Source organism: Astatotilapia calliptera, chromosome 11 (genome assembly GCF_900246225.1).
Source record: "Astatotilapia calliptera chromosome 11, fAstCal1.2, whole genome shotgun sequence".
Taxonomy (NCBI): Eukaryota; Metazoa; Chordata; class Actinopteri; order Cichliformes; family Cichlidae; genus Astatotilapia; species Astatotilapia calliptera.
In genome coordinates this window covers 2,424,394-2,440,178 of record NC_039312.1, presented here as the reverse complement: position 1 = coordinate 2,440,178, position 15,785 = coordinate 2,424,394, and the positions used below count along the sequence as shown (strand labels likewise).

At 41.2% G+C, this 15,785-nt stretch overlaps 1 protein-coding gene across 2 annotated transcripts; it reads left to right on the top strand.

Moving 5' to 3' along the window:
* Window positions 1-2,490: 2,490 nt before the first annotated feature.
* Window positions 2,491-15,532, top strand: LOC113031501 (importin subunit alpha-6). 2 transcript variants are annotated; one of them, XM_026183628.1, is made up of 14 exons: window positions 2,491-2,623; window positions 8,416-8,549; window positions 8,986-9,087; window positions 9,170-9,269; window positions 9,723-9,817; window positions 10,202-10,333; window positions 10,553-10,641; window positions 10,711-10,810; window positions 10,945-11,108; window positions 12,241-12,319; window positions 12,407-12,532; window positions 12,620-12,747; window positions 13,157-13,335; window positions 13,863-15,532. In XM_026183628.1, exons 2-14 carry the CDS (start codon window positions 8,421-8,423, stop codon window positions 14,048-14,050), a joined length of 1,611 nt encoding a protein of 536 aa, XP_026039413.1. In that variant the 5' UTR covers window positions 2,491-2,623; window positions 8,416-8,420; the 3' UTR covers window positions 14,051-15,532. The 2 variants fall into 2 exon arrangements, with proteins under 2 accessions (XP_026039413.1, XP_026039414.1); XM_026183629.1 differs by having other exon boundaries at window positions 2,498-2,576.
* The last annotated feature ends 253 nt before the right edge of the window (window positions 15,533-15,785 follow it).

Sequence of the window (15,785 nt, the reverse complement as noted above, 5' to 3'; positions counted from 1 at the left end):
TAATTCCTAAACCAAACAAAGATAAACAACAATTGGATAACTTAAGGCCCATAACTTTATTAAATACAGATTATAAAATTTTCTCTAGCTCAGTTGCAACAAGGCTCAAACAAGGAGTTTCAAGTATAATTAGTGAGACACAATCAGGGTTTTTGAAAGACAGGAACATTCATAATAATATCAGATTGGTTTTAGACTTACTGGACTACAATGATCTGATTAGTGATGACAGTTTTATTCTTTTCTTGGACTTTTATAAAGCTTTCGATTCAGTAGAACATCCTTTTATTTTAGAAACACTAACTCGATTTGGATTTGGGGATAAATTTAGGAAGATAATAGATATACTGTATAATGATATAAATAGCTCTGTGTCATTAGGCTATGGCACTGGTAAAAGATTTGGCGTCAAAAGAGGAATTAGGCAAGGGTGTGGAAGCTCTCCGTTGTTGTTCATAATGGTTGTGGAGATGCTCGCAATTCTAATTAAAAACAGCAGCGTTGCCGGAATTGAGATTATGGACAATTCTTTAATAATTAGTCAACTTGCGGATGACACTACTCTTTTCTTAAAAAATGAACATCAGATTCCCCTGGTAAAACAAATAATCACTACATTCTCAAAAGCTTCAGGCTTAAAGTTACATTTAAATAAATGTGAATTATTGGCATTAAAGGAGTGTAATTCACAATTACTGTACGATATAAAGGTGAAGAGGGAGGTAAAATATTTGGGCATCACAATTTCAAAAGATCACAAAGTCTTAGAAAAAGTAAATATTTTAGATAATGTTGACAAATGTAAGACAATCCTAAATAAGTGGTTACAAAGAGACATCACAATTTTTGGAAGAATATTATTAACCAAAATGGATAGTTTATCTAGATTTATATATCCAGCTTACTCTCTATCAATATCGAATAAAGTTATTAAAACAATTAATAGCTTGAATTTAAATTTTATTTGGAGGAATAAGTGCCATTATATATCTAAAGATGATTTGGTTAAACCATACATTGAAGGCGGTGGAAACGCAATTGATTTTGACATAATGAATGGTGTTTTGAAACTTAAATGGTTAAAATCCTTCCTAAATAATCCACACTCCATTTGGTTTTTTATACCAAGTAAGGTCTTTAACACACTGGGGGGTATCGACTTTCTCCTAAAGTGTGACTTTGAAATTACTAAGCTACCTGCTAAACTCTCTGAATTCCATAAACAGGTCCTTCTTTATTGGAAAATGTTATTTAAACATAATTTCACTCCACATAATAGCCCAATTTGGAACAATAGATATATACTGATGAACAGAAAATCTATTTTTATTCAAGATTGGTTATCAAAAGGTGTTTGGGCAATTGCCCATTTTGTAGATGAGGAAGGACATGTTCTAGGACATCAAGATTTTTGCCAAAAGTTTAATATCCAATGTTCTAAAAGTAAATTTAATCGGGTTATAAAATCCATTCCATTGTCCCTTAAAAACATAGTTGTAAATGATATAATATATTCTGACATCTCCCCCAAGTTAAGGCAATTATATATAGATGGTATTCGATTTTGTGATGTTAAATGCAACAATAAGTTTCTTAGATCTTCATTAAGGAGTCTTTATTCTCCAAATTTACTTAGACGTAATTACATATTAAAAGATTTCCAAAGGGAAGAAATTGAAAAAATAAGAACTGATTATATCACCTTCCCTATCCCTCCTAAAGGGAAAGAAGTCCAATTTAAAATCTTGAATAAAATTTACCCGACAAATAGACTCCTTAGTGATAGATTCAAAATAGAAACGGGTAATTGTGTATTTTGTGAAACAGAAGAGGAGGATTTGGACCATCTATTCTTTTGGTGCAATTTTATACAAATATTTTGGTTGGATTTTCATACCTGGCTTTATCCAGTGGGATTCAAATTACCCCATTTACCTTAAATATGATAATGTTTGGAGTGTTTTTGAAAGAAAAGAAAGCTAATTATGGTGTTAATGTGTTATTAATCTTGTGTAAGTATTTTATACATAAATGTCGCTTTTTTAAGATTAAACCAACACTGGCTCACTGGAAAAACGACCTAAACCTGTTGGTTAAATCTTTGACTTTAGTTAAAAAGAAAAAGGCTGCTTTTTTTGTTTCCTTTGTAGAAGATTTTGATTTAGTGAGTTAATAATCTGTTAATTTATGTGACCCCATCTTTATATTTTATTTTCACTATATATGAAAGTTGCTAATATGTAAGAAATGTTTATTCTCTGAATCTGTAATATATGGTGCATTTTGTTTGTATGTTTATATTACTAATAAAAAAAAACAAAAAAACTCTCGTCCCGTCCGCTGATCTATGATCTATACCGCATCAGACACCAGGGGGCGAAAGAGACGTTTTGGCTTCATGTTTGTGGAGCTCTAGGTCGTCCATGGGGAAAAGGGGGCGGATTTGGCTCTTTCGGCTTCCCGTACTATACCGGTGGACGGAAACGGGGGTGTTGTTGACGCGCGGGGTTTGCTGGGAAAGTTTTAGTTTGACGCCATTTTGGATTAAGAAACAGAGGGAGTAGTCGAAGTTGCAGGTATTTCACAGCCGTGCGTGTTTTCAGCTACATCAGATCTTCACTGGGTAAGAATCGGGGAAGGTTATGTAGTAAGGGTAGAGTTAGTAAAACCGCTGCATTGAATTTACAGCAGAGATGTTGACCACAAGTTAGCATTAGCTATCGAGTTGTCCGGGAAGCTAATTTAGGGTCTAACCAGGAATAAGTTGGCCAAAATCCGTTTTGTTCTGTTTCACGGAGTGAGGTTAGTTCCTGCAAGCTAGTAAAACGACGTGTTACGAAATCGGATAACGTGGGTATTCACTGTTCATGTTGTCTGTTAAATGTGTGCCTATACTCTCAGGAGTAGAGGGATTTAAGCAGTTAGGAATGACCTCCTTCCTGACCGGGAAAGCGGGTCGTGTCCACTTCCCTGATAAAGAAATATCCTAGTTTAGGAGCGGCTATCGCTGTCATTGTTTGCAACGCTTCAGTTTAGAAGAAGGTGAACGTTAGCGCTCATCATCTGTGGAGGTCCTCTTAAGATCTCGGGTAGGAGAACTCACTTGGAAGTGGAGATTGCTGTGACCTTAAATACTCTACAGTTTTCCAGGTGGTGCTGCATGTCTTCTCCGACTTGCTGAATATTCCCGAAACGATTCAAACTTGGTGTCGATTTAGATGGAGACGAGGTTCCGAAGGTGAAGCTGTTGTTCTAAACAGCGCTTTACTTTGGAGGTGTGGTTCGTTGTGTGGCAGTGATGTACCGTTTCTAGCACATTCTGTGGGAGACTTGGACTATTGTTCTCTAATTGCTGTTGAATTGCTTCTGTTGTACTATTTTCTGTGGCTACAATAATAAAAAACAATAGTGCACTCTAATTTTGAAATTAAGTTAAATAATAAAGGGTTGAAAGTAGGACTGCAACGATTAATGCGAATAATTTGATTATAAAATTGACTCAAATGCTTCGTTGAATGCATGGCTCTGAATTATGCAGATGAAATGTTAACTTCAGTTACAGCTCGGACGGAAGCGATACCTGCAACAAACGGGGGTTTGAGTCTAAAGGGCGGCATTCATGTCGAGCCTTTCGTAACATTTTTTCAGATTGAAAGTGGCATTGGGTTAATATTTAAACATATTAAAATAAAAGCTTGTTTTCGGACACTTGGTGTCGTAAGCCCCGCCCTCTGTTCAAAGATGGCCGTTCACAGTGGACACAGATGCCTCTTTCACTCCTCTTTCCAATCATCTGTGTTCTCTGTCCAAAATGTGAACATTGGCATCCTTGAAAGAGTGACCTTCGACCTTTAGATGATGATGTCCAGCCCACAGAAACAAAGGTCTAGATAGTGACTATAAAATCTTCTGCAGAGCTATCAAAACTCTGTATTCCAATGCTAATAAGATAAGATAAGATAGAACTTTATTAATCCCTCGGGTGGGTTCCTCTGGGAAATTCTATTAGAATGAAAAATGGCACCACTTCTCGTTTTAGTCTTAATCGAGGTGTACGCCAAGGTTGCCCGATTAGCCCTTATCTTTTTTTACTTTGCACCCAAATTCTTGCCTCTCATATTTCGAATAGCCCTGTGAAGGGTATAAACATAGCAGACAGAGAGATTGTCATCAGTCAATTGGCAGATGATACCACAATTTTTCTTAAAAATGCCAGCCAAGTGCCAATTGCTTTACGTGTAATAGAGGATTTCTCAAAAGGGTCTGGATTGGTCCTAAACTTAAATAAATGTCAGTTACCTGTCAAAGAGTGTAATGTTCAGAGTATTTGTAATATAACAGTTAAAAATGAAGCAACATATTTAGGTCTGATTATCTGCAAAGATCCAAAAGACAGAATTTTACTAAATTTTCCCCCAATTATTAAAAAATCTCAAACCAAATTAAATCAATGGTTGCAGAGAGATTTAAGTTTAAGAGGAAGGGTATTGCTCTCAAAAGCAGAAGGTCTGTCTCGACTGACTTATGCAGCAATTTCTCTGCATGTGGACGGCAAAACTTGTAAGGATATCGACCGAATGCTCTTCAACTTGCTCTGGAAAAACGGGACACATTACATCAGAAAAAGTGTATTGATGAATGACTATGAGCACGGTGGTCTCAATGTTTTGGATTTTACTACTCTAAACAATACATTTAAGAGTAATTGGGCGAAACATTTTCTTAAAAATCCGGTATCCATTTGGAATTTTATTCCTCACTACATTTTCTCTAAGTTTGGTGGTCTAAGTTTTATCTTAGGTTGTGATTATAATATAGATAAGCTTCCAGAAAAGCTCTCGATGTTTCACAAACAACTTCTATTAGCTTGGTCCCTTATATATAAACACAACTTTACACCCCATACGTGTCCAATTTGGAATAATAGGAACATAGTGTATAAAAATAAATCATTATTTTTTTCTAGGTGGGTTGAGAAACGGATTGTTTTAGTGAATCAGCTGTTTAATCCTAATGGGCAGCTTATGTCCTATTCAGAATTCTTAAACACCTATAAATTTCCAGCCACACCCAAAGAATATGCCATATTATTTGATGCAATACCTACGGGTATTATAATGCTTTTTAAAGGTATTCAACCTTGCATATCATCTGTTTCTCTCCCCAACCCTTTAGATTCACACATAGGAAGAATCTGTCTAACAAACCACAGTAAAAGTAATAAGAATATTCGTGCTTTGTTCCAGACAGAATCTCTAACTTTCCCACATGTGGTCTCTTATTGGAATTTCTTTGTCAGTGACATTAACTGGAAAAGAGTATGGACAATTCCTAACAAGTATCTGGTAACGAATAAAGTGAAGGAAGTCCCATTTAAAATACTGCATAAATTTTATCCTGCTAATCATTACATGACAAAGTTCAAAAGGGACATAAATGTGAGCTGTGGATTTTGTGGAAGCCATCCTGAGACTGTGCAGCACCTCTGGATCTGTTCATTCGCTAGAACATTTTGGAAAGACTTCAGTAGATTCATTGCTGGACATCTCTATAAAGACTTTACTGGGAAATGGGAAAATCTTGTATTTTGTTTCTTTCGAAGGCAAAAAAAAGAAGATGTTTACTTTATAATAAACTTGTTAGTTATCTTAGCTAAATTTTATTTTCACAAATGCAAATACAGTAACAAAAAACCTAATTTTAAACATTACTTTAATGATGTTTTATGTTACATAAAATTGATTCGTGGATCACTTAACAAAAAGGCTATGAAAACTATTACTGTTTGTAGTAATTACAAATTATTTGAATGTTTGTAATTCTTTGTATTACACCCCCTGGCATATGTTAATTTTGTTCTGATTGTATACATGTTCTGTATACTGTTTCTTAATAAAGTTTAATATTTGGAAAAAAAAAAAAAAAGATAGTGACTATAAAAGCCACCGACCGAGAGCAGTCACAGGGATCACAGCTGGTGTGTTTGACGTGTTCTTTACCACAGGCTTCATTTTGACTTTTGAGCTGGTGGAATAAATTTGTGGTACTGCTGCCTTTTGTGGCATAGTTTTATGGCATGTTTTGAAAAATACTGCATTTTGTTCGACATCCAAACGACAGCGAGTCTCATTCCTTCGCTCATCTGAGACTTCTGCTGTCCCTGTCCGGCAGCATAGAAACTAGGGCTGCCACGATTAGTCGACTAGTCACGATTATGTCGACTATTAAAATCGTCGACGACTGATTTAATAGTCGACGCATCGTTTGAAGCTTTAAGATCACAAAAGACGCAGGAATAAGCAGCAGGATTTAAGAGTGTAATAACGGACTGAAACAGAAGATGGCAGCACTGCATGTACAAGGATGCCAGCTGCCGTTAAACCCCGAAGAAGAAGAAGCTGTGTCCCAGAATTCATAGCGCAGTTGTCAACAATGGCGGCAGCTAGTTAGTTTTAATGTTACTCTTATTATTCTTTCTGGGTCACAAAATAAACGTTTAACATATTTTCAGGCAAGAATGTAGCTGTGTAATCCTCAAATATCTGCTCAGTTTATCAGGACACCACATATTTTCAAAAGCGCTCCGACGTTTTCGGAGACGTCTGTTACCCACTAGCTCGTTAGCGAGCCGGGGGCGAGGCTAACTAGAGCCGTGAGAACACCGGACTCCCGGCAGATCGTTTTCAAACCCACCGCCGTCTTTCGCTAGTCAGGTTAAACATGATATATAAGTCACTTAGATAACTTAAAATGTTATTGTTTGGCTTTCTTTAGTATTTTATTTGTTCCTGAGTAAATCGGTTTGGCTGAGATTAAAGTTATAGTTTTTACACAGCTGAATAAACATCAAGCAGACAGCTGATTATCAGAAGTGTGAGATGCTCCAGAATATACTCCAGTGTCCTGTTATATTTTAGATAGCAAGGAGTTTATTAAACTCCACCGAAACAATCTGAAAACTTCATTAAAATGTAATAAACTATCATCTTGTCTTTATTTTTAGTTAGCACAAACACTTCAAGCTGTAAGCTAATGATAGTTATATAAGAGCAGATGCTGCTGGTGCAATAAGCTGTACGCTGTACGTCCAATGGATGATGATCTGATTAGTCGACTAATCGCAAAAATAATCGGTGACTAGTCGACTATCAAAATAATCGTTTGTGGCGGCCCTAATAGAAACACGCCTGCTCGGCGCGTTCCAGCCGGTAGACATGTTTCCAGTTGGCAGGTGTGAATAAATGATGCATTTGCAGCCTGTGGTAGGAAAACAACCTCACAGTGAATTACATGCAGGCAGCTTTTACGATGCAACCATTGAACCCATGTACATGGAAAAACTCAGGATACATCGAGTATATTCGATATATCGCCCGCCCCTACCCGAGGGTTGTTAGGTTGGATGCTGATTATTGATATTACCATCTACACCATCACGTCTTGTTTTCAGCAGCACAAAAGTGTTGCATCAAAGCACAGGGCAAACTTGAGAATGCTAATATGTTTGCTTTCCTTCATTGCAGACACGCTTGGTCTTTTAAAGGTTTACAGACACAAGCTCACTCGCTCGTCCCATCAATCGTCCCTTCAAGGCGGTGAATCGCCCGTTTAACGAACTAGTGAAACGGCCCCAAAGCATAATCTGTCAGTGCCATCAACTCCTACGGTGCTTTACCAGCTCCTTTTTTTTCAAGCAGTTTTGAATGTATTGGGAGAGAGAATAACAATCATTGACTCCGTATATAGAAATAATAATCATTGCATTACTATAAGGACTCACAAATGTCAGCAGATTTGTGAAGGCCGATTGCTGAAATGATTGAATGGACATAAGAGAATGTAGTGCACTGGGAAAGTATTCCAGGTGTGTTGCTAGCAGCCTGGACAACCACAGATGGTCCCACAGCCACTCTGTGCTTAGGTGGTTCCTGGTTTGACACTTGGCATTCAAGTTCGGTCTTTGTTTGATCAGACCAGAGAATTTCCCCAAGTCCTTCAGGTGCTTTTTTGGCACTCCAGGTGTCTTTCACCTCTTACAGAGTCACTTCTGTCAGGTGACTTTACCATGCAGGCCTAATTCTCGTAGTGCTGCAGAAATGGTTGTCCTTTGCAAAGTTCTGCTGGAGCTCTGTCAGCGTGACCATCAGGTCTCTGTCCCCTGCCTGACTAAGGCCCTCGTACCGTGACTGCTCAGATTGGCAGGGCGGCCACCTCTAAGAAGAGTCCAGGTGGTTCCAAACTTCTTCCACGGAGGCCAGTGTGCTAACTTCAAGCTGCAACAAGTTTTATGCACCATTCCCCAGTCTATTTCTCCCGCGCACACTCTGCTTGTTGATGTCATTTTGTATGTTGTAAAGTAAAATGTACCGAGGCTTCAGCACGGTGGTGACTGCATCAATCTGCTTAAATCCTCAGACACAATGGCGAGTCCAGGGAAAGACAACTACAGGATGAAGAGCTATAAGAACAAAGCGCTGAATCCTCAGGAAATGCGTCGAAGGAGAGAAGAGGAAGGAATTCAGCTACGCAAACAAAAAAGAGAGGAGCAGGTGATCTTTGCTAACGTTTGGTGTATAAAATGGAATTAAGCTAACAGAGTTCAACATGTGTGTGGGACTGTTATGGTCCTGTTAGCACCTGCTGTGTTTTTCCTATCAGGGTGTGAGTTCTGCTCTCCTGCCTTTGCTACCAGCTAACTGCACTCAGCAACTGGGGCTCAAGTTCCCATTAAAGAGTTGTGTCCATGTGGCTTCTTGCTCACTCTGTGTCTGTGTGTTTGGTTAACATTGATTTTGCTGAGCTTTTGTTTTTTGACTGGTTTGTGTTTCTCTCTTTACTTTGGTCCTGATTCTTCTCCGTCTCCGTTTTCAGTCTGGACTTCTTTACAATATTCAGGCTGCATCTCTGCTCCGATCACCGCCGTCTCCTGCAGCCTTTCATTTGTGCGTCTGTGCATTTATTTAATGTGTGTCTGTATGACTGCAGCTGTTCAAGAGAAGAAATGTCTGCATACCTTCAGCTGATGACTCCATGCAGGAATGTCCGATCCAAGATCCAGACATCAGCTCCACAGTACCCATCACAGCTGTAAGTGTAAGCTGCCTCTCTCCTGTAGGTTTGCTGTGCTGTAGTCTGAACTAAACATGAACTCTCTGATGCGTTTGTGCAGGATGGAGTCATAACAGCAGATATGATTCAGATGATCTTTTCTGAAGACCCCGACCATCAACTAATTGCTACACAGAAATTCAGAAAATTGCTTTCCAAAGGTGTGTCTCTGTGACGTTTAATGGAAGATTCGTGTTTCTGTAGTCGGTTTACTAAAAGAGAAATAACTGTTTGGACCAAAGTTGAACAGAGAAGCTGCCAAGTTATTTTATTCTGCTTCCACCTGGCTGTCAACAACAGGCTCTGCTCTGTGTGCAGCTTCTGCAACGCCTCGTTTCTACAGGCGCAGTGCTGCCTCAGTATCAAAATACTAAAGTAATCATTTCCCACAACTTTATCAATGTTGCACCACACCTGTGCTGGCTTACACAACAGAGATTAAACCAAGAGAAACACACAAAATGACCTGAAAAAGAAATCTTGCTCTTTGAGGTGTTTTTCTGCAGAACACAAATTGAATTGGTTTTATGAAACAGCCTGTTGCTCTGTCTGTGAAATGCCTTTAACCCTTTAGCAGGTTTGTGCTCAAGTGTTCACTTGTTTCTTTTGCACAGAACCCAGCCCCCCCATAGATGAAGTGATTTCCACTCCTGGTGTTGTGACTCGGTTTGTGGATTTTCTGCAGCGGAGTGAAAACTGCACACTGCAGGTCAGAGAATCCAACACTGTACACCTGAGAGTATCAGGACATCTGGATGTCCCACTATCAGATAACAGATGTGTTCCTGTGTCACGTGTTCACCTCAGCAGACGTCTACAGTCAGATTATTGCTCGTATTTCATTTATTGTTTCATTTTGTCCTTTTCTAATTTGTTATTAGTCTCAAAGCGAGTGGGTGACATGGTGCTTCACAGGGCAGCAATTTACATGTTGCTTTGTTATGAGTCATATTTATATGTATTTAATAATAATAGCTAGAATGTTGAAATGATTGGTAGGCGTTACACAGCTATTGTGAGCATTGAACCTCCAGTTGTATCGGGTAAAACTGTTGTTGTTGTCGTCATATTGTCCACGGTGTGCTCGTAACAGTTCGAAGCGGCCTGGGCACTGACCAACATCGCCTCTGGGACCTTCTTGCACACCAAGGTTGTGATTGAAACAGGAGCTGTTCCCATTTTCATTGAACTGCTGAACTCAGAGTACGAGGATGTGCAGGAACAGGTGAGAGTCACATGATAACACCTGCTTAGTTACAGGTAACCTGCTCATCTATAGTGAGTGAGTTGAGATGTTGAGCTTTTCTAACAGTTTCAGGACTTTTGAGAGGCACAAACCTGAATGTGTGTAAACTGCTGTGGTAGTGTTTGACAGGACGAGTTTTAGTGTCAAAGGCGGTCTGTTGGGCTGTGACGTAGTTGAAGCATGTTGGCTGTTTTCCAGGCAGTGTGGGCACTGGGGAACATAGCGGGCGACAACGCTGAGTGCAGAGACTACGTACTCAACTGTGGCATCCTCCCGTCTTTACAGCAGTAAGTGTTCGTCGTCTGTCTGCGTTTGTGTGTCAGAGCTGCACTAACAGCTGGCTCTGCTCTGTGCAGGCTGCTCGCTAAATCCAACCGTCTCACAACAACCCGAAATGCAGTGTGGGCTCTGTCCAACCTGTGCAGAGGGAAAAACCCACCACCAGATTTTGCAAAGGTCAGCCCCGTCATTGTTGTTGAGTCACTGAATACTGGAGCTCATTCGCCTTCCTCCTCCTTAAAGTCATATTTCCTGTACTGATCATGTGGTTCCAATATTAAATTGTCCCCTTGTCTGTGTTATTTTGTCAGGTGTCTCCTTGTCTCAACGTTTTGTCCAGGCTGCTGTTCAGCAGTGATCCAGATGTGCTGGCCGATGCGTGTTGGGCTCTCTCCTACCTGTCTGACGGCCCCAATGAAAAGATCCAGACGGTCATCGACTCCGGGGTCTGCCGCAGGCTCGTTGAGCTGCTCATGTACGACACTGACATACTCTTTGGTTGTTGTTGTTGTTTTTTGCACATTTGTTGAACATAAATGAAAATTGCTCCCTAAATGTAAGAGCTGATTGTGCTGTGACAAGCTTTGAGTGTTCCACGTAGCTGTGAAGCAGTTTCAGCCCCCTGTTCTTTGCAGAATTTAAGGGCTGTTGAGCCAAAACGTAACGTTGGATTGGATTTAAGTGTCATGAGTGTAGCTGAGTTTCCAGTACGAACTGGCTGGACATGGTCCTTCACAATTTTCTGGGAGACAGCTGAAATGATTCTTGCGTCAGTCATGGGGAACACTGGCCATTTGCCCAGTTGGGTTAATTGAAGGGACGCTCCACACCAGCCCTGTAAGTGCTGACACGAGCCCATTCGTTCATTTTCATTGCTGATGCTGTATTGCCCAATCAACACACTTAAGTGCCACAAAGTAAATAAACGGCAGACGAAAATGACGCAGACTGAATCATCAGCACGCGAGCATGAGCGTTTTCAGTGGGGATGAAAACAATAGTGTGGCCGCGGAGACCAAAACGCTGTTTTCAAGTTTATCCAGGTTGGTGTAGCTGAGAGGATTATTCCTGTGTATAGTGAAGGGGGCATGTTGAGTGCTGGGTATCGGCTTGGACTGAGAGCAGGTCAGATCGGGGGTGGTGACACTTAAAGGCAGCCAAAAGAAGAAAACTGAAACATTAATAAACGAAGTACTGTGGTGAATAAAAACTGCTGGATTTAAAAAGAAGGGATCAGCGTGTTGAACAGAAATGTTGGATTAACAGTCGGCGGTATTAGTTTCCCTTGCAATGAGCCTATTCATGCACAGTGTCTAAGCTCCAGCTTTCAGTCCTTTGAGTTTCTTATTGGTGGTATGAAACTTCCAGAGTCACAGGTTCTTTTCTGATATTTTCTTGTCTGAGAGCGTCTGTTCTGTTCGTCTGTTTTCTTTGGGAGACGCAGCGTCCAGTAGAACACAATCAGCTTCCTCTGATTTCGTTCCCTGGACGATTTGAAGCATCAAACGTTGTTTTCTTTTGATGGCGTAACATTGTTGCACAAAGAATCTGTCGTTTCTGATCCCGTCCACGCTTTGCACGTCTCACTGTGTGCCTCCTGTTTCCAGGCACGGCGACTACAAGGTTGTTTCTCCTGCCTTGCGTGCAGTGGGAAACATCGTGACAGGAGATGACATCCAGACTCAGGTACAGCCTCTGTTTCTTCCATCGGTGCTGCTTGGCCTTTTCTCATTGACAGCATTAAGATCTTTGGCTCCTCTGCTTTCGTCTCAGGTAATCTTGAACTGTTCAGCACTGCCGTGTTTGCTCCACCTTCTCAGCAGCCCTAAGGAATCCATCAAGAAGGAGGCCTGCTGGACTGTGTCCAACATCACCGCAGGAAACCGAGCTCAGATTCAGGTATTCTGCTGCGGCGTCTCCGTTTGTCGTGGCGAGATGAAGAGCTGCTGTTCTTTGCTGCTGACCACATTTTTCTGTTTTTGTCAGAACGTCATTGACGCCAACATCTTTCCAGTACTGATCGAGATCCTTCAGAAGGCCGAGTTCCGCACAAGAAAGGAGGCTGCGTGGGCAATTACCAACGCCACCTCTGGGGGCACTCCCTCACAGATAAAGTGTGTTTACCAGACGTCTTAAAAACACTTGATGTGAAGATTCCTCCTTACGTAGTTCTGGTGCCGTGTTTCCCACAAATACAAACTTGAGTCACAGTTCAGTGCGAGTAGTTGCACCATGTGATGAGTCATTAAAATCCACCAATGTTAGCTGAGCACTGCTTCAGATGGTGCACCACACTCTTTCCTACAAACACCACGTGGATGTTAATGTGACTCATTCAGACTGTTAAATCAACAGCGCTGGTTTCATTTTACATGTTCATATATTTGGTTTGTCAGATTTCACTGTGCTGGGACTTCTCTGCACATTTGCACAGCAGGAATTGGTGGAAATCCAAAAATCAGTCGAGCTTTATAAACAAAGTGAAATGCTGCTGAGGACTAACGTCTGTGCTTTCCGTGACAGGTATCTGGTGTCCCTGAATGCCATCAAACCTATGTGCGATCTGCTGACAGTGATGGACTCTAAGATTGTTCAGGTGTCACTGAACGGTTTAGAGAACATCCTCAGACTGGGAGAACAGGAAGCCAAACAGAATGGAACTGGCATCAATCCGTACTGCGCTCTGATTGAGGAAGCTTACGGTAATGCTCGCAAACCACCAACAGAACATTCACGAGCTTTCATTCACTCAGAAAAGTGGACACGTTCTTTTGTGTCGCGTTTGGTTCCACACCCACCGCGTGTTCACTGCACCTCGGTGGGGTTGCTTCTTTCTCAGCACTTCTTTGTAACCGAGCGTGTTTGCAAGAACGTCTAAGTTTAAAAAAGTGTCAAATAAAAGTGAAAGCTTTGTTTAGGAAGTTTGTACGTGAGGGCAGAAGGCAAAGTTTGGACATTTTAAGAATCACAAGCTTTATAGGCATGCTGGTATTTTTGTCTCTCTCACACACACACACACACACACACACACACACACGCTGCTGGATGCAGGAGAGGAACTCGGGGTTCAGTATCTGGCCCTGCCGTACTTTGGCACACAGACAGGGATGGAAACAGCAGCACTTTGATTAGAAATGCCTGCTGTAACTATATTCACAGGAGCTTTTTGTCACTCAGTGTTGAAACTTCTGTCGTGTGAAGATTTGTGCGTTTGCTTCCATTCTTTCAGGATTGGACAAGATTGAGTTTTTACAGAGCCACGAGAACCAGGAGATCTACCAGAAGGCCTTTGACCTGATTGAACACTACTTCGGTGTGGAGGAAGAGGATGCCAGCCTGGCTCCACAGGTGGATCAGAATCAAGGCCAGTTTGTCTTCCAGCAACAGGAAGGACCCATGGAGGGTTTCCAGCTTTAATCCCACTGCACTTCCTTAGTTCGGTCTTGTTGGACTTGGAACGTCTCTGCAGCAGACCCGTCTCTTCTCTGCTGTGCAGGATCTTCACGTGTACTATGCCTGAGATTTGTGAAAATAGAGATCAAGCGTTTGGCTCCTCTGGAGTCCTAAATAGAGAGCTGAGCTTTACCCGTTTCCGTACCGTTGATAAAATGTCTCTGCCATCGAAAGCCGACTCAAGTCAAAAGGTTTTGAAACCTTGTTTTCAAATTTAGTGCAAAATCACAACGTTAAGCTTTCAGTGGTGTTTTTTTAATCATTCAAAATGATGTTAATATTTATGTCTCCAAGCCATCATCCATATCCCTTTGTGAATGTGAAACTACCTCTTCAGTCTCCAGAAAGAAGAGTGAAAAGGGAGAGAAAAGAACACCGAGCATTGCTTCATTTTTCCATTGATGTGGAAATCTGAAAGGAAATCCAGATCCGAAATGTTCAGATCAGGGTCACCTGTAGAACAACACTACTGTATGTCCCAGCGCTGCCGTCTGGAGCAGCGGCACATCCACCTTTTACTTCTAAAGGACTTGAAGAACGGAGGGCTGCTGTGTCTGCTGAGCTCGTTAGAAACAGAAGAGTCGGAGCTTTTTTCCTGCATCGAGCAGCGGCCTGAGTTAGTCTGTGACAGTGTTAGCTTTTCATTGCTGCTAATTTCAAACGTTCTTTCAGTTGATCCGCAAGTTATCAGGACGTGGCAGGTAATGTCTGTGACACGATGCTGTGTGCAAAACTCTTTCCCGTGAGATTGTTCAGTTGTCTGGTTTGCCAGTTATCTGTCTTAAATTATTTCTGCCTGGTGTGATGGGATTTCCTGAGCGACCTGGAGGGTTTTGTATATTATATATACATGTAAGTGCAAAGACGATATTTAAGTGGCTGTGGGAATAGGTTATATGCAATATTTTTTCTGCTTGATATGCAGTTTTGACAGTTTCATTTTGAACTTTGAATATTTCCACTTTATTTTTTCATGTTTTGTTGTGGTCGAGGTCTTAAGGAGGAAGCGGAGGCTTCTTTCCTTCTTCGAGCTCCGCCCCCGAACACTTTTGATACGTGTCGATTTGAGTACAGTGACATCAACTGGACGCAAAATCAGTCTATATTTATGTGAAGTAAAACTATTTGTAATGCAGAATTTACATCAAGCACATTCAATCATATAGTTTTCTAATATTTCTGGTTTCTCTGTTTTTCTTTTTTTTGTAGTTTTTGGGTTTTTTGCTTTTGGAAGTTCATTTGCTGTGTTCCCGTCGCTCGTGGATTCATGTGTTTAATTGTCAACAGCCGATGTACAACAGTGTGATACTATAATATGCAGCCTGTGGTTCCTGACACACGGAGACCTGATGGTGGAGGCTGTTGTAGTCACTGATCACGTGTGAGGCTGCAGCTATATGATGTAAAAAAAAAAAAAAATAATTAAATGCATCCATTGGATAAAAACGATGTGAGCTGTGGTGTGCTGTGAGTATCTGGAGGAAAGTTCTCGTCCTGTTTGACTTTGGTGTTTAGTCTGTGAGGAGGACGACCAGCAGGTGTCCCTGTGCAGATGAGTCAGATTGTCTCAAAGCCTCGCTGCGACCTGTGCCGGCTCGTTTGAAGCTGAAGCTCCGGCACGAGTCAGTCACACAGCTTCAGAAACACTGGGCCGAGGCGGGGGCTGAACAGAGTCACGTGATCGATGACGTCCGAAGCT

Excerpts from the sequence above, each read along its gene's own strand:
- LOC113031501 (XM_026183628.1), top strand. The coding sequence starts at position 8,421 with ATGGCGAGTCCAGGGAAAGACAACTACAGGATGAAGAGCTATAAGAAC. Across the intron at positions 11,109-12,240 it reads AGGCTCGTTGAGCTGCTCAT|GCACGGCGACTACAAGGTTG; the intron begins GTACGACACTGA and ends TCCTGTTTCCAG. Across the intron at positions 13,336-13,862 it reads TCTGATTGAGGAAGCTTACG|GATTGGACAAGATTGAGTTT; the intron begins GTAATGCTCGCA and ends CCATTCTTTCAG.